At 42.6% G+C, this 25783-nt stretch overlaps 1 protein-coding gene across 1 annotated transcript in view; it reads right to left on the reverse strand.

Annotated features, from left to right (window-relative positions):
• Positions 1–25783, reverse strand: part of ADAMTS12 (ADAM metallopeptidase with thrombospondin type 1 motif 12) — a 374445-nt gene that overhangs the window by 52230 nt on the left and 296432 nt on the right. The window contains exons 18-19 of the mRNA XM_033852779.2: positions 25073–25286; positions 14749–15867 (exon numbers count right to left, since the gene is read on the reverse strand). Coding sequence (XP_033708670.1) covers positions 14749–15867; positions 25073–25286 — 1333 coding nt within the window. The remainder of the gene's footprint in view (positions 1–14748; positions 15868–25072; positions 25287–25783) is intronic.

Here is a 25783-nt window from a genome sequence, read left to right on the forward strand (position 1 = left end):
TATTCCAGCTCCTGTATCCCAATCTAGCAGAAGGAAGAAGTCATGTAATGAGTAGAAGTCATAAAGATTATATGTCAAAAGTCGTTCATGATCTAGTGAGGGAACAAAGGAGGAGGCGGTCAACTTCACCTGAAGAAGCCAGGCAGGGCTTGAATAGAGGAGCCAAAGCTTGAGCTGAATCATGTAAGATGAGTAGATGCTCACTCAGCAGGCAAAATAGCGCAGGGGACATTCAAAGTGGGGGTAATGGCATATACGGGTGCAGTGCCATGAAGCAATAAGGCTTGTTCAGGAACATGTCCATCAGAATGCTAGAGCAGTGGGAAGGGGTGGACAAAGAGAGATGGGCAGGGGCCATGATAGGGCCTCACGGTCTGGACATCAGTCCTCAGCTAGAGTCGTCTTGACTTCATGCTTTCTGTGGTCCTAAAGGTTTCCATTTGATTGCTGTTCTTTTCTCTACTTGTGGATTCCTTCATCTAAAACACTTGGGGCTTCCAAGAGTGGGTAACAGTTTAGATGTACAACAAAGTATATCAAGAGAAAATAAATGCAGTGATTTTGAGTGTATTATTCACCTTCCAGCTGGTCAGTTTTTGCTTTCTGGGCACAAACGCTCCCCTATAACGTGCAGTTCTGTTTTGACTTTTGCACATCGGGCTTTGATGTATGTTTCTGGGAACACGTTATGTATGAGAGTCAGGGACTGTATTTAGCAAGACGGGGCTCTTTCTCTATTTTATTCATTTGTAAAAGTTCAGATCTAAAAAAAAGGTAGCACTGAATATTATGAAACTCAAGGCCATAAGAAATGGCTGCCACTTGTATTTTCCAAAAAAAAGCTACAGGTAATAAGGTCAGCTACTGCTAAAATAAAATTGCAACACTACCTAGGTGGGAAGACAGGGCATTCCAAGGAAACGTAAAAATCTTTGATTCATTTCAGAAATAATCAAGATCTGTCAGACTTAACTACAAAAAGTTATTATCATTCTAAGAAAGATAATAAAGTTTACAAAACTGCAGGAGGTACAGGCAAAACGTTCAATCAGGAAGTGTGTGGGGCTGTGAGGATGCATAGCTTTGGTTTCAAACCCAGGTGAAGGTTTTTCAAGTTCATCTTTGTCACTTACAGCATTTCTTCCAGCACAAGAATCACTTCTTTTCTTATGCAAATTTTAATGTTCTGTAATTGGCATGTGTCTTACAACTGATGTACATATTTACTGTGTAGTGTCTCCTTTCTTTCTGAAAGGCTGTCATTAAATTGATGACCCATCCCCCAGTTGACGGTTTCTCAGAACTGAGAGTATTAGTACTAGCTGATCATGTGTTAGTGACTTAAACTCTCCAAGCCTTCATTTCCTCAGTGGGAATTATAAAGAAGGTCGTTTATTGGATAAAAATAAAACTGTTTACCTAGAATTCTTGTGCGGTGTCGGGCACTTGGTGATATTTGGCGAGGGCCAGGAGGCAAGGTAGGTCAAGTCCTCCAAAGCTCATGGTTCACCTTGTCTGCTTAGTCCTGGGGAGTGGAGACCTGATGGACGGACAGGACTTACTCCACTGCCACCTTTCCACAACACCCCTGCGCCAAGTCCAGGAAGCCAGAAGTTAGCAAACGCCTGAGAACTACTCCTAACCTTTACCCAGAGCTCAAAGTTTGCCCAAGGCTTCATCTGAACAGTCTTTTACCATTTACAAAGTTGTTGCACACACACTCTTTTGATCTGTACAACTTTATGAGATTAGTAGACGCCATAGGATCCACTTCATTTCTTTAGAATACTGAAGCTCCTAAGAGGTTGGAAGAGAGGACCAGCGTTCTATGCCGGTGACAAAGTGGAGCTGCCAACCCAGATGTGTCTGATCCCGGGCCCAGTGCTGCTTCCAGGATTCAATTCTGCAGAACTGCGTTTTCTCAGGTACACCTCGGGGACAAACGTGAGGACTATGCCCTGGAATTTGTTTCAGACAGATCAATGCATGAAGAAGAAGAAGCCATTCCAAAAAAAAAAAACAACTTCTAGACTTTTTAAAGGTAAAGATCTGAATGTACAGGCTCATTGCACTGCCACATGTATGAGAAAATGTCCACAGCAGTTGCGTCAGGGCTCCATCATGGAGATGAGTGGTGCTCGGAACAGAAGCCCGTTAAACAGCTACAATTCAGCCAGCAGTGGGGAGTTGCTGCTGAGTAACCCGGGGCCTCTGGTGTGATCCCTGCGGGTTCAAGGGAGGCTGCAGAAGACCCTTAGTCCTACAAGATTAAAGTGCCTCTGGACGGGGTAGTGGTCAGTGGGATAATGCAGAAAGATTCACGATCAAATTAGAATTCTTCCCTCGGAGAAAGTATTTGTGAAAAGGTAAACCATCAAGTTGGCAGAATCTAAACCCTCTGGATAGTTAAAGGCAAAACCAGGGGGTCTATTTTCCTACTCTAGGGTTTGGAGGTTGGCCACTGAGTAAGTTTAAGAGTCCCGGTAGAACAGTGAAACTAAGGAGGCCTTCAAATCTTTCCTAGTGTATGATTTGGACTTTAGACATGCATATGAACTGGTTAATAACGTGGTAGTCCAAAAGCTGTATCATTCAGTCACCAAAAATTTGAGATAAAATTTAAATCAACATTCCTAGGAAAAATGGAAGTCATGTATTCAATGTCCCCAATGATAGAAAAAACAGAAGTCAGGGCAATTGACTATCAGTAGTTAAACAGTGTCTTTGACATAAGGTTTATCTATTATCCTGAGAGAGGAGATATTTTCCTTACTGATAGGAATGGAGTAACTTTGAGGGTCTGAGTTTAGATGGGTGGTTACCACATTCTGGAAGAACTTGGTGATGTGTCAGAGACAGCTTCTACAAAACACCAGGAGTCTACAGGGGTTAATAAATACATCTACAAGCCTCCCGGCCATGAGAGAGAAGAGACCCAGAGACAGACACGGAAGGGATGAGCTGGCAGAGCAGGGCTTTCTTTAGGGGGTCTGACCCCAGAGAAGAGCTACCGGATCTCCCATGCAGGCTTTTATATCAGCTAGAATTCCTAGAATTTTACAGTGGAGGGACCTTTTTAAAAGTGTGAGCTATTTCACACATCTGTCCTTTCTATGAGCCATGTAATTTCCAAGGAAAGGATTAGTCCCAGTGATGGGAAAGTGGAAGTTCAGGACTTGGTCAACATTTGGCAAGGTCAGGGATAGAAATGTTGCTTGAGATTCTTCTGGATATGGAAGAGAACTTGTAGCCAGACATTTAGTCCTTTTTTGATCTTGAGTTTGTTATGAGTTGGAAGAGAAAGAAAAAAGAACCAGCATTTGTTCCTGAAAGAAAAATGGTATGAAAACAGAAAAAGGGGGGTTGGCAGGCATCAGAGAAATGCGTGGTGATTTTCTCAGGGAGTCGCACTACTTTCTCTCTCTTGCCGAAGATCACAGCCTTTCTTTGGGAAAAGGGGCCTAATGCAGATAAATGACATTCCACACTCCTGTCAGTTAAGTCTGCCAGGAGAACCAGAGACATCCAGTGGGACACCTCATGGCCCTGCTTGTCTGGGGACGTGAGCTTTCTACAAGATGAGGGCGCTAACCATCTAGAGGGGATGCCAGCCTCCCCACATTTCTGGGTAGCTCTTGTCCCTTCTGTGTCAAGGCCATCAAGGGAAACTGGCTCCCCAGAGAGAAGACAGGAGCCTGCAGGGTGTCTTACAGGTGGGTGCGCTTCACAAACAGAAGGTGTAGGCACAGCTCATACCTCGCACCCCTTCTGCCAAGCAGCTCTTAACCCCACCTCTGACCAATGTCTCTACGACCTGGCTGCATCTGTATCCCCCAGGGGCCGGCTCAGCCCCATCAGGGTGACAGGCAGGTCGGGCCTGATTGGTGCCCAGAAGAACCAAGCCTGACTAATCCTAAAACCTGATAAAGCCTTTCACGAGGGACTATGCAGGCAGCACAGAAAAATGAGTAACCACAGCTAGATTAGCAAGGACAGGAAAATTGCACTTCCGAAAGATCAATATAGGACATACACTTTTGTTTTCTTGCGGTACGCGGGCCTCTCACTGTTGTGGCCTCTCCCGTTGCGGAGCACAGGCTCCGGACGCGCAGGCTCAGCGGCCATGGCTCACGGGCCCAGCCGCTCCGCGGCATGTGGGATCTTCCCGGACCGGGGCACGAACGCGCGTCCCCTGCATTGGCAGGTGGACTCTCAACCACTGCGCCAGCAGGGAAGCCCAGGACATATACTTTTAAAGACCAAATGTGTCTTTATGTTTCCGTTTTCTTTTCATTTTGAGTCTGACAGATTCAATGTTATACTTGCTTTGTGAGCAGCTGCTGAACGATGATTTAATTACACTTGTGCTAATGTATCATTATTAATCATAATGCTAAACTTAAGCAATTTAGAAATAGTGTTGCATGCTGGACAAGCAATTCATTACACAAATTAATTTTTTTTTTCTCAGTTTATCTGGTAAGGGAAGACAGGCAGATACAAACTTGTGGGCTACTGAAAACTGTTTGTTCTCAGGCTATTGTGTAACTTGAAGCAGGCCTATGGTAACACCTGATTTACGCATTCACCAGTTTATCAAAGCAAAGGGCAGAAAGGAGGCAGGAAGGGAGGAAGGAAACCTGCTTTAGCAAATGACCTCATATAAGTCCCTCCCCGCCCCCCGACACCCCCAACACTGCTGAGCCTGATCAGTTACCTTGCTCCAGTTTCCCACTTTCCAGCCAGCGCAGGGACGGAGGTGGTACCTCTTAGCAGGGTCAGGCCTCTGCAGGGCAGCGCAGTCGGAATCCACTTAGGTGCTGCACTGCGCGCTCCGCCAGTAGGCCCCCAGGCCACACGTGGTGGAACACTGCCGGGGGTGCGGGGTGGAGGGGAGGAGAGAGAAGAGGCTCAGGGCCGCTTTCTCAGACACACCCCACCCCACCCTGGAGTCGGGGGGTGGGGTCCTCAATCTCGGCTACTCACTAAAATGGCCTGCAGAGCTTTTGAACAAACCAGCGCTGAGGCTCCAACCCCAAATAATCTGAACGCCTGTGGGTAGGGCTCAGGCAGGAGTATTTAAGAAACAAATCCCAGGTGATTCTAATAAGCAGCCAGGCTTGCAAATCCCTGATTTGTCTGTGGGAGGAAAACCCAGTGCAAATAGAGATGTGCTTCCCTTTAAAAAGTATCCTGGTGGATAGACCTAGAGGCTGTCATACAGAGTGAAGTAAGTCAGAAAGAGAAAAACAAATACCGTATGCTACCCCATACATATGGAACATATAAAAAAAAATGGTCATGAAGAACCTAGGGGCAAGCCGGGAATAAAGACACAGACCTACTAGAGAATGGACTTGAGGATATGGGGAGGGGGAAGGGTAAGCTGGGACAAAGCAAGAGAGAGGCATGGAATATATACACTACAAAACGTAAAATAGATAGCTAGTGGGAAGCAGCCGCATAGCACAGGGAGATCAGCTCGGTGCTTTGTGACCACCTAGAGGGGTGGGATAGGGAGGGTGGGAGGGAGGGAGACGCAAGAGGGAAGAGATATGGGAACATATGTATATGCATAACTGATTCACTTTGTTATAAAGCAGAAACTAACACACCCTTGTAAAGCAATTATACTCCAATAAAGATGTTAAAAAAAAAAAGTATCCTGGTGTGAAGGCCTGGGGAAGGGGGTGAGCTGCAGGCATACTGCCGCATTTCACCAATGCTGCTCATAGAAAGGGAAGAGCAGAAAATAGCCTCGGTCAACATTTTTTCACCTGGCTCATGTATGGAGGTCAACTCTTCTCCTTAAAATTCTTTAGGATTGGATTTGAATCTCTCATAAGTTCCTAGCTTTTTTCCTCTGTACTATATTATGTGTGTATATATATAATATACATATATATACACACATTAGAGATAATAACAGCTGAAGTGAATAGATTGATTGCACTAGTGGCCCAATTGTTCACACCCGTGCTCTTTCCAATGGACTTCACAGCTCCTCTCATCATATGGTGGAATGTATTTCCCCAGCTGCTGAATCAGGACTGTTCTTGCAACTTTCTTTTGCCAAGAAATTGCATGGGTGCCGTTGTGTCAGTTCTCAAGAGGCCTTGCTTGTTCTGGTTCTCTCTTGGACCCTCGTCTCTGCCATGAGAATAAAACTGGGCTAGCCTGCTGGAGGATGAGAGATCATGTGAAACCCAGCTGGGTGACCCAGCCGAGCCCATCTCAGACCAGCCAGCCTTCAGCTGACCCTTCAGCAAATGCATGACAAGCCAAGCTGAGGTCAGCTAAGCTCAGCCCGGGTCCGCAGATATTCCTAGCTGACCCAGAAACTCATGGACAAAAATTAATGTTTACTGAGATTTTGTGGTTGGTTGTTATATAGCGTTATTGTGGCAATGGACAACTGATACAACTACACAACAGGTACCTTTCCTATATTTTCTCTAACCTCTGAGACTCAGGATACAATTATAACTCTGCAGTTGACTAATTGTGCAATCTTTCGCAGTTTCCTAACTTCCCTAACATGTGAAACTGGTGATAACATTAAGACCTCATTTATTAAGTTGCTGTGAGAACAACAGAGGTAATTCACACACAAAGTGAGTGCTCTACAAACGTTACCTATTAAACATAGCATACCTGCAAGGTCAGCGTTATGAGTCCCACTTTCCAGATTTCCGGGGCCCAGAGAGCTTAGCAGTCATGCTTAAGGTCACACAGACCGTACAACGTTAATTTCACATTACGACATGGAGAAAAACATGATGTTTGCCCCAAACCCAGGACAGGAGCTAGTGAGACCAAATTCCCAGGCTACTGATGACCTGGTACATCACAAGTGATGTCTACAGTTCTTTGTTCCATATATATGTTGTAAATAAACACATGCCTCTGGAGCTCTGAATCTAGTCCTGTTAGATTCAGATGTTGTGAGTAGACATTTGTTTAATTCCTTTTTGACAATTTCTATTTAGACAGCAAATGAGTCCAAAGGTGAAGCTGACAGGAGGATGTCCGTGGAACGCAGTAAGTAAAAGGGGATTCCACTGATTGTCTCTTAAGTTAGTTTCAAATTAGGAGTGTGGTGGTGGTGGGGCGGTCAGAGAAGAGAGGAGGACCCTAAGGAGGCAGAAGGGACAACCTGCTTGTTCTGGGAACTTTCTCCCTCGTTACAGCTAGTGACCCTGTGACAACCGATTTACCAGGTCAAGGAGCAGGTTTGGGGGTGGTCAGAACTGGAAATGATGTGCAGCGCTACATCAGAATCCTGCGAAAACTGCTGTGAAAGGCTGTGGAAAATTTTACTGTCACTTCCATTTACAGGACTGCACAGCATACATTTCACTGACTGGCCCAAGGGATCCGACTGAATGATGAGGCAATTTGACGAGAGGTGACCTTCTGTCAAAATGAGATCCACACCCATGCATACTGTGAAGCACCTACATTTTCTCTTATAAACAGATATCAAAGCCAATGCTTACTGAGTACTTCCTATGTGCCTGACACTCTCCTACATATAGTTATTCCTTTTATCTCATAACAACCTTATGAATCAGGCATCGTCATCATCCTCATTTTAAAGATGAGGAAATGGGTGCAGTGAGAACATACAGTTAGTAAATGATGGAGCCAATACTCAAACCCAGAACATCTGCTTTCTAGATTTATGTCTATTTACAGTGTTAACTCGGTTTTTATATCAATTCTTTAGTAATTTTCAAAATCACAGGTAGTTAGAGGAACATGCTGTGTATGCTGGGGGACATGAACACCCCTTCAACACAGGACAGACAGGGAGGACACACAGAGAGAAATTTCAGATCCAATGCTAAGGAACTTTAGAAATGACAATACTTCCAATCTTAAAGAGCAGGAAAGGCTTTATGGAAGAAGAAGCTCAAAGCTTGATACTGAAGCACAGGTAGAACGTAAAAGGACAGAGGACAAAGAGAAGGAAGTTCCAGGCAGAGGAAACAGCGTAAACAAAGGCATTGAACTGAGACGAGCAGAAGGTTTAGTGGAAACTGAGTAGTTTCGATTTGGTGAAGCTTACGAAGGATGACGTCATAGGAGGCAGTATGTTGAAAGCGGAATTATTCGAGGACCTGAAGGCTGTTGGATATTAGAGTGGATTTTATCTGGTACGTAATGGAGAGACATTAATGATTTGTGATCAGGAGTTTGGAATGATTAGAAAATTCCGCTCAGAAGAGTAATATGGCAGTCTTACATGTCTCGTGACGATGCATGGAAAGCATTGGGGAGGGGAGAGATTGGAAGTGCCCAGACCAGTAAAGGTAAAGGGAAGAGTCCTAGGGTTCTCCATTCTTAACTATTGGGGCACTATTGGTATTTTGGACTTCCCTCAATGTCACAGGACCCTCATTGTCTTTGGCTCTCAGACACTGAATGCTGGTAGCAGCCCCCATCCCCCATCATTGTAACAAACGAAACCATCCCTACTCTTTTCCAGATGCCTCCCACTGTTAGATTGGAAACTCCTGAGCCTAAACTGACAGGAAATGAAGAGGAGATGACAGAAATGATGAGATGACACAGACGTGAAAAACTGTCAGGGTTTTTCTAGTAGGACAAGGGAAGACTGAAACCAGTGGTGATCCTGGGGTTCCTAAGGGGTGGTGACTGAGGGGCCAGCGATGCCATTATAGGGAGGGACAATCCTAAAGAAGCAACTTCAGATACGGGTAGAATAAAAAATCAGGGCAGAGTGGGAAACTCAAAACCCAAAGTTTTCATTCTGAATCCTGATCCTCTCAGACAGTTCTGTGTATTAAACATTTTGTCTCAAAAGATGCAGAAAGGGAGCAGGCACGAAGCCCTGTCATGAAGGGGACTCCTGCCAAACGTGGAGCTCTGTTCTTGTAATATCCTTGTAGCTTTACAAACCTCTGCAATCTGGGCCAATTCCCCCTTTCCAGCCAAACTGCCTAGAATTAATAGCTCTCAATGACTCCACCACGGTTGCCAAATTTTTGGTGAGCTATGATGTATTCAATAAGAGACTTTATTTCTGTCAAAGTCAAAGATATGACATGAGATAGAGTTAATTTTTGTATCTTGATCAAAATCAAAATGCATCCGTTAACCTCTGGGCTCAAACAGTCATCAGGGTTGATAGGTACGTTTATTTAGGTTTAGTTTATTTGGATATAGTAACTTCTCGTTAGATCAATTAACATTTATCAATTAATTCACATGTATTAAATATCCTCAGGACAAATGCATTAAAACACATTTACATAAGAGTATGGGAAAGGAAACTAATTTCTGGGTCATCCTAAAGCTACTTTTTTTTTTTTTTTTTTTTGGCGGTACTCAGGCCTCTCACTGCTGTGACCTCTCCCGTTGCGGAGCACAGGCTCCGGACGCGCAGGCTCAGCGGCCATGGCTCACGGGCCCAGCCGCTCCGCGGCATGCAGGATCCTCCCGGACCGGGGCACGAACCCGTGTCCCCTGCATCGGCAGGAAGACTCTCAACCACTGCGCCACCAGGGAAGTCCCTAAAGCTACTTTTTAATGAAACTTTTGTATGAATTTGTGGACTGAGAAGAGCTGTCCATCTTTATTAACAGTCCTAATGTGGGGACTGTCCCATCTGAGAACTGTGATAGCCTCCAAAAGGGTGTCTCCTTTGGGCTGCACTTTGGTGTCTCCTTCCATCTCAACACTATAAATGTTCTCCCCAAAGTCACCAGTGACCTTCTAATTGTAAGATCCATTAGGGCCACTGTCAGTCTTCATGTCCCTAGACGTCTGTGGCACCATATTTCTTGATTTAAGCCTTAAATATTAGACTGTTCCTTAACAGTCTTTCACATGGAATCTCATTGTCAGCCAGCTCCTTAAAATGTTGGTGTTTTCCAGTGTCCCAACCCTGGACCACTCTTTGCGGCCTACAGGCTGTGCTTGGGTGACCTCATTCACTTCCAAGGTTCTAACTTCTACCTATCGATCATGGCTACCAAATTTTATCTCCAGTTTTCACCTCTCTCAAGAACCTCAGACCCATACACACAAACATCTGCTGGTTATCCTTTGGATATCCCACAGGTCTTATCAACTAAACTTGATCTGAAACTAAACTCATCATCCTTCCTTTCTCTGTCTCTTTTGAAACTTACTCTTTCCATACATTGTACTATATCTCAGTTTATAGGAGCATCACCTAACAGACACCCAAGATTCCAACAGAAGAGTCATGACAGACTCCTCCTCTCCTCTCTCCTCTTCATACCACACATTCAATTCCCCACAAAATCCTGCTGATTTTAAGTTCTCAGTGACTTGTGAATTTATCTTCCCTTCTTCATCCCAAGCATTCTTTTTTTTAAAGCTTGTCATTTTATTTATTTACTTTTTTACATCTCTATTGGAGTATAATTGCTTTACAATGGTGTGTTAGTTTCTGCTTTATAATAAAGTGAATCAGTTATACATATACATATGTTCCCATATCTCTTCCCTCTTGCATCCCCCTCCCTCCCACCTTCCCTATCCCACCCGTCCAGGTGGTCACAAAGGACCGAGCTGATCTCCCTGTGCTATGCGGCTGCTCCCCACTAGCTAGCTACCTCACGTTTGGTAGTGTATATATGTCCATGCCTCTCTCTCGCTTTGTCACAGCTTACCCTTCCCCCTCCCCATATCCTCAAGTCCATTCTCTAGTAGGTCTGTGTCTTTATTCCTGTCTTACCACTAGGTTCTTCATGACATTTTTTTTTCTTAAATTCCATATATATGTGTTAGCATACGGTATATGTCTTTCTCTTTCTGACTTACTTCACTCTGTATGACAGACTCTAGGTCTATCCACCTCATTACAAATAGCTCAATTTCGTTTCTTTTTATGGCTGAGTAATATTCCATTGTATATATGTGCCACATCTTCTTTATCCATTCATCTGATGATGGACACTTAGGTTGTTTCCATCTCTGGGCTATTGTAAACAGAGCTGCAATGAACATTTTGGTACATGATGCTTTTTGAATTATGGTTTTCTCAGGGTATATGCCCAGTAGTGGGATTGCTGGGTCATATGGTAGTTCTATTTGTAGTTTTTAAGGAACCTCCATACTGTCTCTCACCACTCTTATTCAACATAGTTTTGGAAGTTTTAGCCACAGCAATCAGAGAAGAAGAGGAAATAAAATGAATCCAAATTGGAAAAGAAGAAGTAAAGCTGTCACTGTTTGCAGATGACATGATACTATACACAGAGAATCCTAAAGATGCTACCAGAAAACTACTAGAGCTAATCAATGAATTTGGTAAAGTAGCAGGATACAAAATTAATGCACAGAAATCTCTGGCATTCCTATACACTAATGATGAAAAATCTGAAAGTGAAATCAAGAAAACACTCCCATTTACCATTGCAATAAAAAGAATAAAATATCTAGGAATAAACCTACCTAAGGAGACAAAAGACCTGTATGCAGAAAATTATAAGACACTGATGAAAGAAATTAAAGATGATACAAATAGATGGAGAGATATACCATGTTCTTGGATTGGAAGAATCAACATTGTGAAAATGACTCTACTACCCAAAGCAATCTACAGATTCAATGCAATCCCTATCAAACTACCACTGGCATTTTTCACAGAACTAGAACAAAAAATTTCACAATTTATATGGAAACACAAAAGACCCCGAATAGCCAAAGCAACCTTGAGAACGAAAAACAGAGTTGGAGGAATCAGGCTCCCTGACTTCAGACTATACTACAAAGCTACAGTAATCCAGACAGTATGGTACTGGCACAAAAACATCCCAAGCATTCTTGTCCTAGTTCTCATTCCTCATCTAGACTACATCTGGACTCATCAAATCCCTCGTCCTCACTGCTTCCAGAATGAGCTACCTAAAACACACAGTGGGCCATGTCATTCAGTGTTAGAGACTGCTAGATACTCACTACAATCCTTTTTCCTCTTCTTCCTGGGTATACAATTAGATTACATTTTCCATCCACCTTGCTATTTGGTTTGGTCATATGACTGAGTTCTAGACAATGGAATGTGAGCAGAATTGATAAGTGCCCCTTCTAGGCTTGGCCCATAAAACCTCCCATGGGAGTGCCTCTGTGCTCTTTTCCCTTTCTGACTGTGACTAGGATCATGACCCCAGGGCAAATTTGAAGACAGGAGGATGGCAGAGCCATTTTCAGACTGGATTCCCAGCATCATTTTCTACTACCACCATTGCAGACATGGAATCACCTTGTATTATTATGCTGAGTGAGAAATCAATTTCTGGTGAACCATAACTTGTTTGGCTCTATTTGTTAACAACAGCCTAGCCTCTGTGTGTGTGTGTGATTTCTAATTACATACACATACTGTACACATGTCATTCATACTTTATTCTAATACTGATCCCATATATATGCCTTTTATCATCTACACTTTCACACTCTGTTTGACCTAGCTTGTATTCTTCTCAAGGCTCACAGGGTCTTTAATGGTAGGTACTTTCAGACTTCATCTCCATTGGCTAATTAACAAAATCCTACAAATTAACTAAGTAGCCTCAGTTTCCATAACTTGTTCTTTTTGTCTTTGAGTATGGACACACTGTCCAGACTGCTTTCCTGGATGCAGAACAATAAGACTATTTATCTGTCCTTAAGGGATGCCCCAAGCTTTTGGAAAGAAAGATACCTTTGGGTGGTACTACTTAAAAGGATATCATTCATAAAACCTAAACAGAACATTTGTATTTCAAAATATCTAGGCTGAACCCACTGCAGTGACATTATAGGCACCATTTGCCCCTGTGAACTCAAAAGTAACCATGGAGCCCTCAATGTTATTTTAAGTACCTTCTTGTGAACTATGTGATTTTTCTCATCTGTCTACCCAGGGTCACCACATAAATGGCATTGTTTTTATGTCATATGACCAAAGAAGAAACAAAAATAGCAGAAGGTAGAGGGACTGGTGATGTTTTCTGATTTGCAAAGCAATGGATCATAGGCTATGAAGTCTGGTGATTCTGGCTAGCTACTTCACCATTCAGTTCCAGTTTCCTTATCTCTACAATGGGGGGCAATATTACCAATCTCCTTGGGCTGTGGTGAGGATTCACGCATTCATATAAATGCATGTGAATTAGCATAAAATCATGCTATAAAGCATGGCACACACTTGATAGATGTTCATTGTCAACATCCTCCTCATCATTAAGAGCCCATTAGGACTTTCCTAATGGAAAGAAACCTGACTAATATGTCAGGGATCATGAGACCAACTCCTCTCCTTTTTCTCAACAAATTGGATTACTCTTAAGCATGAAAATCTTTTCTCCTCCTGAACCTGGATTCTTTACTTCCAAATGGGGATAATAAGATGCCCCTCCATTGACAGAAAATGAAATGAATGTGATTTCACTTTAGAACTTAAAGTAAATCAATGTGAAACATAGTTCAAATGCAAACAAAAAATTTTGGAAGTTTGAATATACCTATTTTTTTTTGCCACTATAGTCAATTTCAGGACCAATGATGCTGATTAATTCATACAAAAGAATTTTATATAGCTAAATTGCCGATTCGTACTGAAATTCACTAGAGAGACAGCAGATAAGAGCAGAAAGTTTTAGAAGATTCATCATCCAACGGACATGTCCATAGACAAGTTACTTACCTGTTAAAAATCTTAGTTTTTCTCTACATAAATTGGTATAAACAAGACCCTACCTACTCCCCAGGACTGTCAAAAAGAGAAAATAGTAGACTACATATGGAAGTGGTTTGGAAATTAACATGCTTCATAAATGAAATATATTGTTATTTTATATTAGCTGTTAACACTTCTTTTTAGCTAGAGAGATGAGTCATGCATTGTCATCAAAAATGCTGAATGACATCAACATGTGATCATTTTGCCACAAAGTCCTCTTTTGCATTGTCAAGTTATTTTTAACAAGTTCAAATACTGTGCATTTGAAATTCAAGTGGGTGAGAAATGATTTTGTTGCTTCAGAGGATGTAATTAGTTCTAGAAATGAACAAACAAATATCTAGCCAAATTCCTCAAACCCGAAAACAGGGACCAACACTTTGTCATCATGTTTATTTTCTTCTTCCTCTGTCTTCTAATCCTTTTAATAAGCCAAAAAGAATTTTTTTTTAATGCAGGCAAACACTGAGTCCAAAAAGAAAAGAAATGCTTGATACAGTGAGCTATAGAATTCTTTTAAAGAAATTTGTCTTAAATTTCCATTCCAATTGTGATTGCTTGACAGGTTTAAACCAGAGTCTCAACACTGGCTTTCTGAATGAAATATGAACCCATGTCCTTCCAGTGGTCCCTCTTCACAACATCATTACAATTTGTAGCTGGAAGGGACACTGGAGAGGAGTGGTGATCTACACTAGTTCCACTGTTCTGTAGATCAAAAGCAGGCTCAGAGAGACAGACTGAATTCTCCACTGTCACACAGCTGGCTAACTCAGGTCTCCTGATTTAGTTCTAGGTTCTTTTCACTCTCACTACATTTTTTCTCCTTCCCTGGATTTTTTTTTTCTTTCATTTTTGGAGCTAAGGAGGTGAAGAGGGAGGTGAGGGCGTGGACCTGATTGCTTCACTTTTTTGTACATTAGACTATGTTTTACACAAGTCCATTTTGAAATCTGCACAGGAATGCAACACCCCTAGCTAATTTCCATATAGAATCAGGCCTGGGTAAGAAATAGAACTCTTACCTCGCTCCAGTTTCCAACAGTCCAGTACACGGGGCTGCGGCCCGTGGAGAGCTGCTTGTAATCCGAGGCATTCAGCAAAAACCCTTCAGCAATCAGACTGGTTGCGTCTTCCTCCGTCAGGACTGGTCCGGAACTCTGTGTTAGATTCATGTTGCTTGGAAGTTCTTGGGGGTGATGGTTTACTGGCTTTTCTGAGTATGCTGGCTGGTGGTCTCCTCCCGGAGGGAGTGGAGTGTTAGCTGGCTTTTCAGTGACCATCCCCTCAGCTCTGGGTGCACCATTTTTGAGAGTGGTGGGCCTTTGGCTGGGCACCAGTCCTTCCGACACTGTGCTGAAGGGTGGCCACAGGGATGCCCCTCTAAGATAAGGTGTTGGTGGAGGTCCAAGTGGCATTTCTGTACTTCTTTCCACTGGAGCATCACTTCCAGGTACTCTGATCTGGGTCCATGTCACAGAGTTGTTCTCATCTTTGTTCTCAGGTTGTTCACGGTCTTCCCCTGAGCCACTGTGAATCTCCATTTCTGGCTCTTTGGTCAAGGGATTATAAAATGGAGTCACCTGCCATGTCACAGGATTGCTGGAGGTTGACAAATCAGAACCACTCATTGTTGTGACTACAAGGTCTCCCTCTGAGATAGGACCAGTGTCTGGACTGGAGACATTCTCTTCATTTGGCTGGGTACTCAAAGACCAGGAATTGAGGATGGGATGGGAAGTACTTCCAGTGGAAATGACATAATGGGAGTCCAGTTCAGTTTGGGTTGAACTATTCTGCCACTGTTTCCCATCCAGGTCTCCTTCTTTGGAGGCTGTGGTAGGACCAGGGCTGTGAATCGTCAGAGCACTTGTGCTCATAGGCTCAGGCACTGTGGGCGTAGTCAGCATCCTAGGACTGGGTGTAGTTGGAGGGATGGGCTTGAAGGGGTCAGTTGTTGGTAGCTTTTTCCCATTGGAAATTGTGCCTCTGTTGGGTTTTAGAATTCTCCGGCTAGATGGGCACTGCTGGAGACCACATAGAGCTCGGCTATTGGGTTTCCTTGTCACGTCGCAGGGCTCATTGTGGTTCTTGGCACACGTGACACTGCGAATCCGCACTCCGCCACCACAGGAAACAGAACACTGGGAAAGAGAGACAGCTGTTAGTCTAGTTTGGTGGAAAGATGTGTTGGTTCTCATGCTAAGGTTTATGGCAAATCAGGACAGGCCCAGTAGAAACTGACCTGTGCAGCTAAAATCGTTCTCTATCTTTGTATAAGGTTTCTGTGCAATTTTAGTTTCCCATGGAAATATGTATCTCCGGGAGACCACCTAAGGCTCAGGACTAACCATTTACCCTTCACAAACTGAAAATGCAAACCACGAAATAGTAAAACTGAAGTCTCTCTGGGCTATGACTGTTGGATAGTAGATCCACAAAGAGTGCAATGATTTAAACGGATCACCTAATTCTTTTAAAAAGATAGTAATATTATATTCCCTAGGGTTTGATGCTATTAAATTAATGTAAACTGTTTACGTTTTTTTGGGAATCTATTAATTTAATGATATGAGCCTTTCCCTTTACATCCATATAGCCACATAGCTTCACTCAGGCATCCTAAGCTCCATTTTCTTGCCTGTGTCAGATGGACTCAGATTAAAAACTAGACAATAACATACTCACACATGTATACAGATCCAGGACCTTTTATGAAATTTAAAGATGGGTAGTTAACCAAAGGTGGGGAGATACCATTTCCAAAGAGTTAGGGGAGTCCTGTAGCATGGTGCTGATACACACATGGACGCCGTGGCAGGTCCCCCTCCCTAGTGGTCCCTCCAGGCTCTGTAGGGCACAGGCAGCTAGATTGCCTTCCGGGGAAATCTAACAAGACAGTTATTTCTCAGGATTCATGGTAAAGACTATGTCATCAGTCTTAGCAGCTGCAAACCACACATAGTTGCTACCTAACACTAAATTTCTTGATATTTTGAAAAAAATCTGTAGTTTTACCAAACTGCTCCATTTTTAGCCTTCCTTTCCAATGACATTTTAAGTTAACCACCAAATATTGGTTCTTGAACTTGGACTGTCCAGGAGTCTGTGCTGACTGTTTCGCATTCGTCTGTCTTACATCTCTGACCCTAAAGTAGGTTTCTTGAAGATGGGGACTACATAATGTTTCCTGGATTTCAAAGGGCTTCAAAGCCATTATTCTGTGTGATACCCTGTGAATATGAGCCCTGCGAGATTTATAGGGCTGTGAGATTTACAAGGCTGTAATTATTATTCCATCTCTTACAAGAGAGGAAGCTGACACCCAGGAACCTGCCTGAAAGGCTGTAAGTCAGTGGCAGAGTAAGAATTAGATTAATTCCATGCCCCTCCCCACCGACCAAAAAAAAAACCTAGCACAGCACAGTGGAAAGCAGTTTGTCTACTGAATTTACTTATTGACTTAACCAAACTTTTGATTTCTGAAAACTTACCCAAAGGCAGAAACTGTTTCTTATCCATAACTGAATTCCAGGATAGTTCTTGGGATACAATGATCACTTACTACATATTTATTACATGACTGTTCTACTTGGAAAATAATCAGGAATGGGAAAATTCTTCTCCCTGTGAACTTATGCATTTTTCAGCTTGAATTTCTTGCCTTCTCAAGTCCTGTTTTCAATTTCCTTTCTATTGGAAAATAACTTCCCCCTTTATTTTGCTCCAATCCAGCATAATCACTCACTGATGTATGATAGCTCTGTTGAAATCAGCATCTTTGAAAAGCAGGAGAGACACGTGAGCACAGAAGACTGTGCAGCTCAGGGAATGTTCAACTGCAGGTTTGGGGTCAACCAATAAAGCTGTGAGTTTAAGATGTCAACAAACACTCAAATGCCCAGCTCTAAGACTGAACTTCCAAGTTCTGATATAATAATATTAATCTTTGGTGGGAACAGTGCTTCATGGACCAAGAAATGCACACTTATTTCCAACCAAGTGGAGACTACCAGCTAAAGCTCTCAGAGCCCAGCAGTGAGGAAATGGTTTCTTCCAGCACTTTCCATGACTCACTTCATTTTGGAGCCTGGGACAGGCAGGCTGGGGGTATTTATTTTCCTGGCTTACTACAATATTTCTGCTCTTCTTGTGTATGAAGACACTTATACTCCATCCATTTTAGTCATCCTGAGTCACTTCTCCACTTGTTACATTCTGATCCCATCTCCTAGGGTTTTCAAATCTCCACTTTGTAAAAATGTATAAGTCTAACCAAATAATCCTCCATGTATGTCTGAACATATTTCCACGATGGCAACCTCAGGTAGGCTCTGATCCAGAGGTGATTCATAAATGAGGTCCCTGCTAGCACTAACGCCAACTATTCTCAACTGCAGGTGTATTCTGCTTTGGGTTTTCTTTCCAAGAAATGTCAGAGTAGACACAGCTCATAGTAGGAAACTCTTTGATTTTTCTTTTCTTTCTTTTCATTCCCTTTTGTTTATTTTGATTTGCAATGCCCCTAATACCCACAGACTTTCCTGTACAACTTTACAAGCATTTCTAAAAATCCAAAAATATATGGGTGTGTGCCCTCCATCCCACGTTGAACTATGAAGTAAAAGAGCTATAAAACCTGTAAGAAATAGCTTAAAGCCCTCAAGCCCATTATGAACTCCATGCATGATGCAGGGACTAAGCCTCAGAGCTTCCTCATCTAGAAACTGAATACTCATCTTTCAAGGCTGCTGTGAATATTATATAAGAAAACAACCTTAACATAGTACATAATATATAGAAGAAATTGGGAATTGGAAGCTATTATTATCACTGTTATAATATTGGTGCTGATAATAACAATAGTAATAATAATAACAAAGGGCACGGGGGTCCCCAATTTCTACTATCCTTGTGAAGCACATAGTGACGCATGGACCTGTCTTAGGGCATGCTGTGAAGTGAGCAGGTGTCTGAGTAAAGCAGTTGTTGGCACAGGTCTAGAAGACACCTGTAAAGGCCCATATATCCCATGGGTTTATTGCTGGATTTTCTTTTAGATTCACGTTTCCTAGGACTAATAGACGGGTACGTTTTTTATTTTTAATTTACAAATTACAAGTATTCAATAATCTTATTCACTGTGAACTTGTTCAGCCTAAAAGAATAAAGCAGGAGTAAATAATCACTATCTAGGTGGTTGCTTAATTAAAATACATTAGCTTTTGATCTTTCAAAACAGAAGATTATTCTAGAACAGAAACGCCAAAGTGGCAGCCTAAGGGCTACATGTGGCCCATTGGCGTGTATTCTTTGGTCTGCTCAACCTCAAAACAAACAAGCAAACAAACAAAATACAAACACCAAATTAGTGGCCAACATTTAAAAATGAGCAGATATCATTTTAAAACTCTTGAAAAAGCAGATGATCTGTAACTATCGCCCCATTCCCAAATGGCAATTCAAAACTTCATGAATGGATACCTGGGTCTGGGAGAGTTTATATGTTTTCCACCTACCATTCATCCCCATCTGCTTTCCTTACTCAGGAGACAAAGAATCTTTCAAACAATCGGTGGATGCCATTCCTTCACATTGGGGCATATTGTGCCCAGTGAGAGAGTCAGTGTTAACTATCTACCAAGTATATTGGGCCTAAAAACTCTGTTTCCTTTTCTCATAGTCACAGCAGAACAAGCAGTGTTGTTGTGCCTTCAGCCATGCTTCTTCCAGTACATCTTCCAACTGTGTTTATCTCCTTAGAAGCTGTCAAACCCTTCAGATGAGATAAATGCAGGACACAAAGCCACACTTAGAACTCATCTCAACGGGTAGTTTCAGGATTCTCAAAACCAATTTCCGCTATGATTACCTTACCCCCTTACCTTATAATTTTGACCCCGGTACCAGGCAAATAGCTGGTCAATCTGTTAATGTCCTCCCTGGGAGTTATCTTGACCTCATTTGCCATCAATCTTAGATTAAGGTCTCTGGGGGGAGCCCGCTGAGAAAGAGGTCTGCTGCTAAATTAGTCAACTCCACCCATCCGAGGTGCACTGTGCAGTTGGGGGGGGGGACCCCCAGTTGGCTCAGAGCTGTAGTGCTAAGAGAGTTTATTCAAAACCACAGTTGAGGTTTCTCAGAGAGCTTGGGCTAAAGGGATGAGCAGGGAAACAGCTAATGCTTTGGGCATAAAAACATTTAATGCATAGTCTCAGGAATTTATAAATGAATGATTGGACCTCATACTAAAACCATTTTGAAAGTAAGCTAAAACCCTTAGGTACCTGTTATTGGCTGAATTGTGTCACCTCCAAACAAGATATACTAGAGTTCTAACTCCTGCTCACCCTCTTCACTCGTACGTCAGAATGTGGTCTTATTTGGAGATGGGGTCTTTACAGAGGTAATCAAGTTAAAATGAGGTCACTAGGTTGGGCCCTAATCCAAACTGCCATTGTCCTCATGGAAAGGGTAAATTTGGATACAGGGACACACATATAAAGACAGTGCCACATGAAGATGAAAGCAGAGATGAAGGTGATGCATCTACAAGTCAAGAAACACCAAAGATTCTGAGCAAAGCCCTGGGGGTTAGGAGAAAAGCATGGAAAAGATTCTCCCTCACAGCCCTCAGAAGGAGCAAACTCTGCCCACACCTTGATCTTGGACTGCTGGTTGCTGTGAATGAAAAATGTTGCCTGCCATATCCGTAAACGAAGGATGTTGCAGCCGTCAAGCCACTACAGCCACCGATGGTGAGCCCTGAGGGGACTCAGGATGGGGAAGAATAGGATCCTGGTCTGATAGCTAAGGTGCACATCAAAGGCATCATTTCAGTGAGCCTAGACTCTTGCATCTTCCCATACATAGAAAAGTGCTAAATTCCTTAACTTCACATATCTGGTTTTCTTTAATTAACGGTAATCTTTAGATGTTCCAACAACCTGGTCTTTGTCACAAAAACCCCTATATATGTCAATCCCAGTCTCCCAATTTATCCCTCTCATAAATCACATAAGTTTGTTTTCTACATCTGTGACTCTATTTCTGTTTTGTACAACATCGTAAATCAACTATACTCCAATAAAAATTAAGAGAAACAAACAAACCCTATATATCCTGGCTCGTCCCTTACCTCTTTGGAGCAGTGCCTCAGAGCTATCTGAGAGGCCGTGTCCCAGGCTTAATGCCTCAGTTTTGTCCACCAAATAAAACATAACTCTCGACTTTTAGGTTGTGCATTATTTTTAGTCAACATTACAAAAATGGTGAGACAATACATTTCTACTGCTTAAGATACCCAGTTTGTAGTACTTTGTTATGGCAGCCCTAGCAAATGAATACAGTACTCTAGATAATTAAAAACAAATCAGACATGATGTAGAGAAGCAGCATGGCTCCAGATTGGTTTTCTGTGAGTAGCTGTTTCAGACAAGGGTGCTCACATGTGTTTTCCAGGAAACCTGGCAAAGCATGGGCTGCTGACATCTGGCAAGGACTTCTCAGTCCTTGTTGGCTCTTGCAGAGGTCCCATGCTAAAAGAGCAGGCGGTGGAGGCTAAAGCATCAGGTGTCCAGCCTCACAAGAGTGTCCTGGACCTTGAATGAAACTAGGAAATACTGAGGGTAAGCGACTCAGCGATGTCTCCTCACCTTCCATGCTCTGTCTCCCTTCAGTTTGCAGGAACTCCTATGGCCTTCACATGAATTTTGTTTGCCTGTTGGTTTTGCTTTTCATTTAGCGATAGATAAGCCATTGGCATTTGCTGCAATGCCTTCTGTTTGAAGAGCCAGGAGAGCTTGTTTGTGAAACATTTAACCTATCTGGTCACTTGCGCAAGCCAACACCCGAGTGAACAGCTTTGCACTTAATACATTCTTAGTAGCTGGGCAAATTAATTGCTTTGTTCATTTGTTTGATTGTGTGCTTTGGTCAGGCACAGAAAAGGTGGATTAAAGATCTTTGCAGACCCTGGGCAGGTCTGCTTTTAGGGGTTCCACCCTACAGCCCATCAAATATATTAAAAACATCTCTAGTTTCAAGTGAAATATAATCTTCTTCTGTAAAAACAATTTGAAAGGCTTCTTATTCTTTTGCTTTTGAAACTAAATATTTGGTGAGGCCAACTCATTTAATTTATGAATGGCTCTCATTTCTCAGCAATCATTAACGCATAGTCTGAAATTCCAGCAAAGTGAGAAAAGCTGATCTACAAATTGTTTCCAAACATAATACATTTTTTATGAACTGAGAGCTGTCAAATTGTTACATTTTGCAGACTTCTGAGATGCTTTATGCCATAGTGTTCAGAGTAAAAGCTCTGCTGCCTGCCTTCAAACCCTAGCTTCAACACTTGGAGGCTGTGCGACCTTGGACAAATTTCTAAATATCTCTAATGCCTCAGTTCCTTCACCAGTAAAATGGGGCTAATCAGGCCATTGTGAGATATTGTGCTAATACCCATAAAGGTGCTTAATATACATACTAAATGTTTGATAATTCTTTGCTTTTAATATGTAATTTAATATTGATTTCTGATTTTGCAGTGTCCTTTGCTTTACTGGAACAATACATTAGTTTTGTTTTTTTTTCCCCCCTCAGGTCTCAAATATTTTTGTAGGCCCATGAAAAACTTGCAGGCTCTAAGCCCTGTGCTTACAATGCTCCCCACCTAAAATGGCCCTGAGCTCAGGGAGGGAGTTAGATGAAAATGCAGGGGCCACAAATCAATTCTGTCAGGGGACTTGGGTGCCACTGACTGGACAAGACTTGCAAAATTAGAGTAGCGTGGAAAACAGACCCTTGTCTTCTCGCCTGATGATAAAGTTTCTATTTAGTGAACGCTTACTATTTGCTAGGCACTATGTGAAGGGCTCACGTGGAGTATCATCAAACCTTACAATAACTCTGTCTTTCTAAATGAGTAAAGGCTGGGAGAGGTTTAACACTAGCTCAGTTAGGGCTCGCCAGAGCTGGAAAACCTTGACAGGGAAGGGCAGCTCATGGATTCCCCTCTTCTGCTTTCCACCTTGGTCAGCCCAGGGAGGACAATTCTACAGGATTCTAGGAGCCTCACAGTTCTTGAGTCTTTTGGCCCAGTTACGTGATAGCTTTAGACTCATCCAGAGTGACCCAAATAGCCCAGTACGGACCAAGTGATCAGGTATTGCTGGAACACTACTTTTCATCAATTAATGTTGATCTCAAGACAAAATCCAGACCATAAATACTATGTGTAGCAAGAATCACTATATCATCTCTTAAAAAAGTATCCCAGCATAGAATGTCAAAGACATTCAGCATATTTCAGCAAAGCTCATTAGAGGGCTAATGTGTACAGACATTAGCAAGACAGCAAAGGCAAGAAAGGAAGACCCATTCAATGAATATTTTGATGCTGATTTAACTAAAAGCACCTCTCTTGACAACATCTCTTGAATGAAAGCAGCGGTTCAGCCTCTCGGTGGCCGCTGGAAACTGTATTCCATGTCTGCTGCCACTATACTATGCAGTGGCCTCTATTTGGAATAACAGACTTGAGTACTTGTCACATCGTGCCAACTTTTCAGGCCCTTGTTCTCCAGTTAGGCACATCATTTTGCTCCCCAGAAACACAAACACAAGGGAGAGAATCCCTCAGCCAAATGTGAATTGCAGTCCTTTGAAAATACATGAAGATTCTGGGAATTAGTAAAGTCTACATGACAAAAATTATTAACTGCTTTGGATACAGCTAACGCACTTTGGGTAAACAGATTTGATGGACCAGTCACAATACCCCATTCAGCCTTATTTTGACAACACTGTAATTTACGGCAATCGAGGTTGGCAGTGGACTAATAGGTCAGGCCAGCCACAGGCTGTGACTGTACCTTCCAGGAACAGCAGGGGGGTATATTCTGGCCTATTACTGATGTGTGCACATGCATCAGTAACACGCCTGTATTAGGTTGTAGGTATGTTTTCTTTACATGTATACCTTTGTCTTTTCTTTCTTGGGGTCTTAGCTCTCCCATTTGATAAGTTCTTACAATAAAGGGACCATATCTTTTTTATTTTCACCCAGGTGCTCCAGAGAATATTCTGTACAGAATTAGAAACTAAATAAACCTAAACTGTGACTCTGAGCTAATGAAAGAGTTTCGGAAATAAGGTTATCAAAATGGTTGTATTCAAATGAGTGTTTTCCGCTTTCAAATAGTTATCTTCAGAAATGGAACCTTTGCTTATACAAAATTTTGAATTCTTCTTTAGATAATACTTTATAAACTATGAAAAGCAATTGCATTTATTTATAATCAAGTATCACTTTAAACACAAAGGTTTTATCCAAATGGATCAGATTACTCCTTTGTCCATCAGACTTAATTCTAATCAACTTTTTGTGGCATTCTCCTGAATCAAATATTCTCCATTTCTCTGAAGGTGAGTCTAAGAGGAATTCCTAAGACTCTGGTCAATGGTAGCTTTATTGTGGAGACCATGTGGCTTCCCAAGGAAGCTCATAAGAAGTCAGCATCCATGGATAAATTCTGGACTGTTGGTTTTACAAAATCATTTATTTTCTAGTCATTCCTTAGGTAACTGACTGAAATACGCATAGGGAAGCAGAGCAAGGCCCCTGGAGACTCCAGCACCCTTGGAGAAAGCAGAGGTCTACTTCTACTACAGACTCTGGGAGCACAAGGCCTGATAGTTCCGGGTCCCATGGTGACCCAAAGAAAATTAAAGCCTGGGAGTCTTTCGTGACTTCCTAGCCCATGAATTTCTAATTATATGCAGAGAATTAGATCAGATTAATCTTGGGGAAATGCAACACTATTTGAATTTATGTGGCTAATACTATTACATGTCCTAAACCTTGATCAGGATTGAATAGATGGATGATGTGAGGGGCTTCTCCAAGTGACAAGTAAACTTACTGTCTATCATGCCAAGTAGAGTGACCCACCTTTGGTTTTTTTAGTATGAAACATAACTACCAGTAAATGTTTGACAAACCAACTCTTGGGGTAGGTGGGGGAGCCCTGATTTGCTACCAATGGTTTAATAATGGGCCAGCAAAAATCCTGAGGGTTTTTCAATTATCTGTCGTGAGTCTGAGCGAGCAAGATCCAGCTCATGCCTGGCGGGTATGTGACCACTGGGCAGGTGAGAGGAAGATCCCGTGAGAACGGAAAACAAGCACGATAGGATACTGGGAGGTGGGAAATGCAGGAAGTAGGCCAGAGGTTATAAACGCTGGCCATCATGCACTTTTACCCCGGGTCACTCTGGATTAGTTAATAAAGAGGACGGGGTGGGGGGGGCTGACGAAGCAGCCTTCCTTTTGACCTCTGAGCTCACCTGACTCCAGTTGCCCACTGTCCAGTCTGACGGACACAAGATGTCTCTGTTGCAGGAGGTGAGGGTCTTGGGCTTCAGCAGGTGCTGGCAGTCTTGAGCCGGGAGAGCCTGCTGCTCGTCAGAGCCCATGGTCTGGATGCACAGCACTGTTCGCTTCTTCTCTCCGTGGGGCCCACATGTCGCCGAACATGCTTCCCACTCCCCTGCCCACCACCTGCAGACACACATGGACATGTCAGAGAAGGTCACTCAGAGGAGACACACATTCAGTTCAGCCACTGGCAAGAAACTGGGAGCAGACGCTCTGATTACAGAACTGGGAGGTCCCTGAAGATGCTCCAGCCCAGCAGAGGGAGCTCTGCGGACAGGGCCACGGCTAGCTTGTTCAATCACAGCTCCGGAAGCCAGCAGACTACTTGGCATAAGTAGATGCTAAGTAATAATGTCTGTAAATGGAAAAAAGAAAAAAAAAAAATCCCTCTCTTTTCAGTCAAGAAAACTGAGGTCCAGTTTTCTGTTGTGCAACCTCAGGAAACTTTAGGCCTTACTCTCCACATCTGTTAAATGGATGTAACGACACTGACTTTAGATGAGTGATGTGGATGCAACGAAACAGCAGTTTATGTACAGTGCATAGTACAGAGTCTGACATAATACAAACTCAGTCATTTGTAATTATTGTTATTTGGACTTCTGCTTTTGACTAAAAGA

This window comes from Tursiops truncatus, chromosome 3 (assembly GCF_011762595.2).
Source record: "Tursiops truncatus isolate mTurTru1 chromosome 3, mTurTru1.mat.Y, whole genome shotgun sequence".
Taxonomy (NCBI): Eukaryota; Metazoa; Chordata; class Mammalia; order Artiodactyla; family Delphinidae; genus Tursiops; species Tursiops truncatus.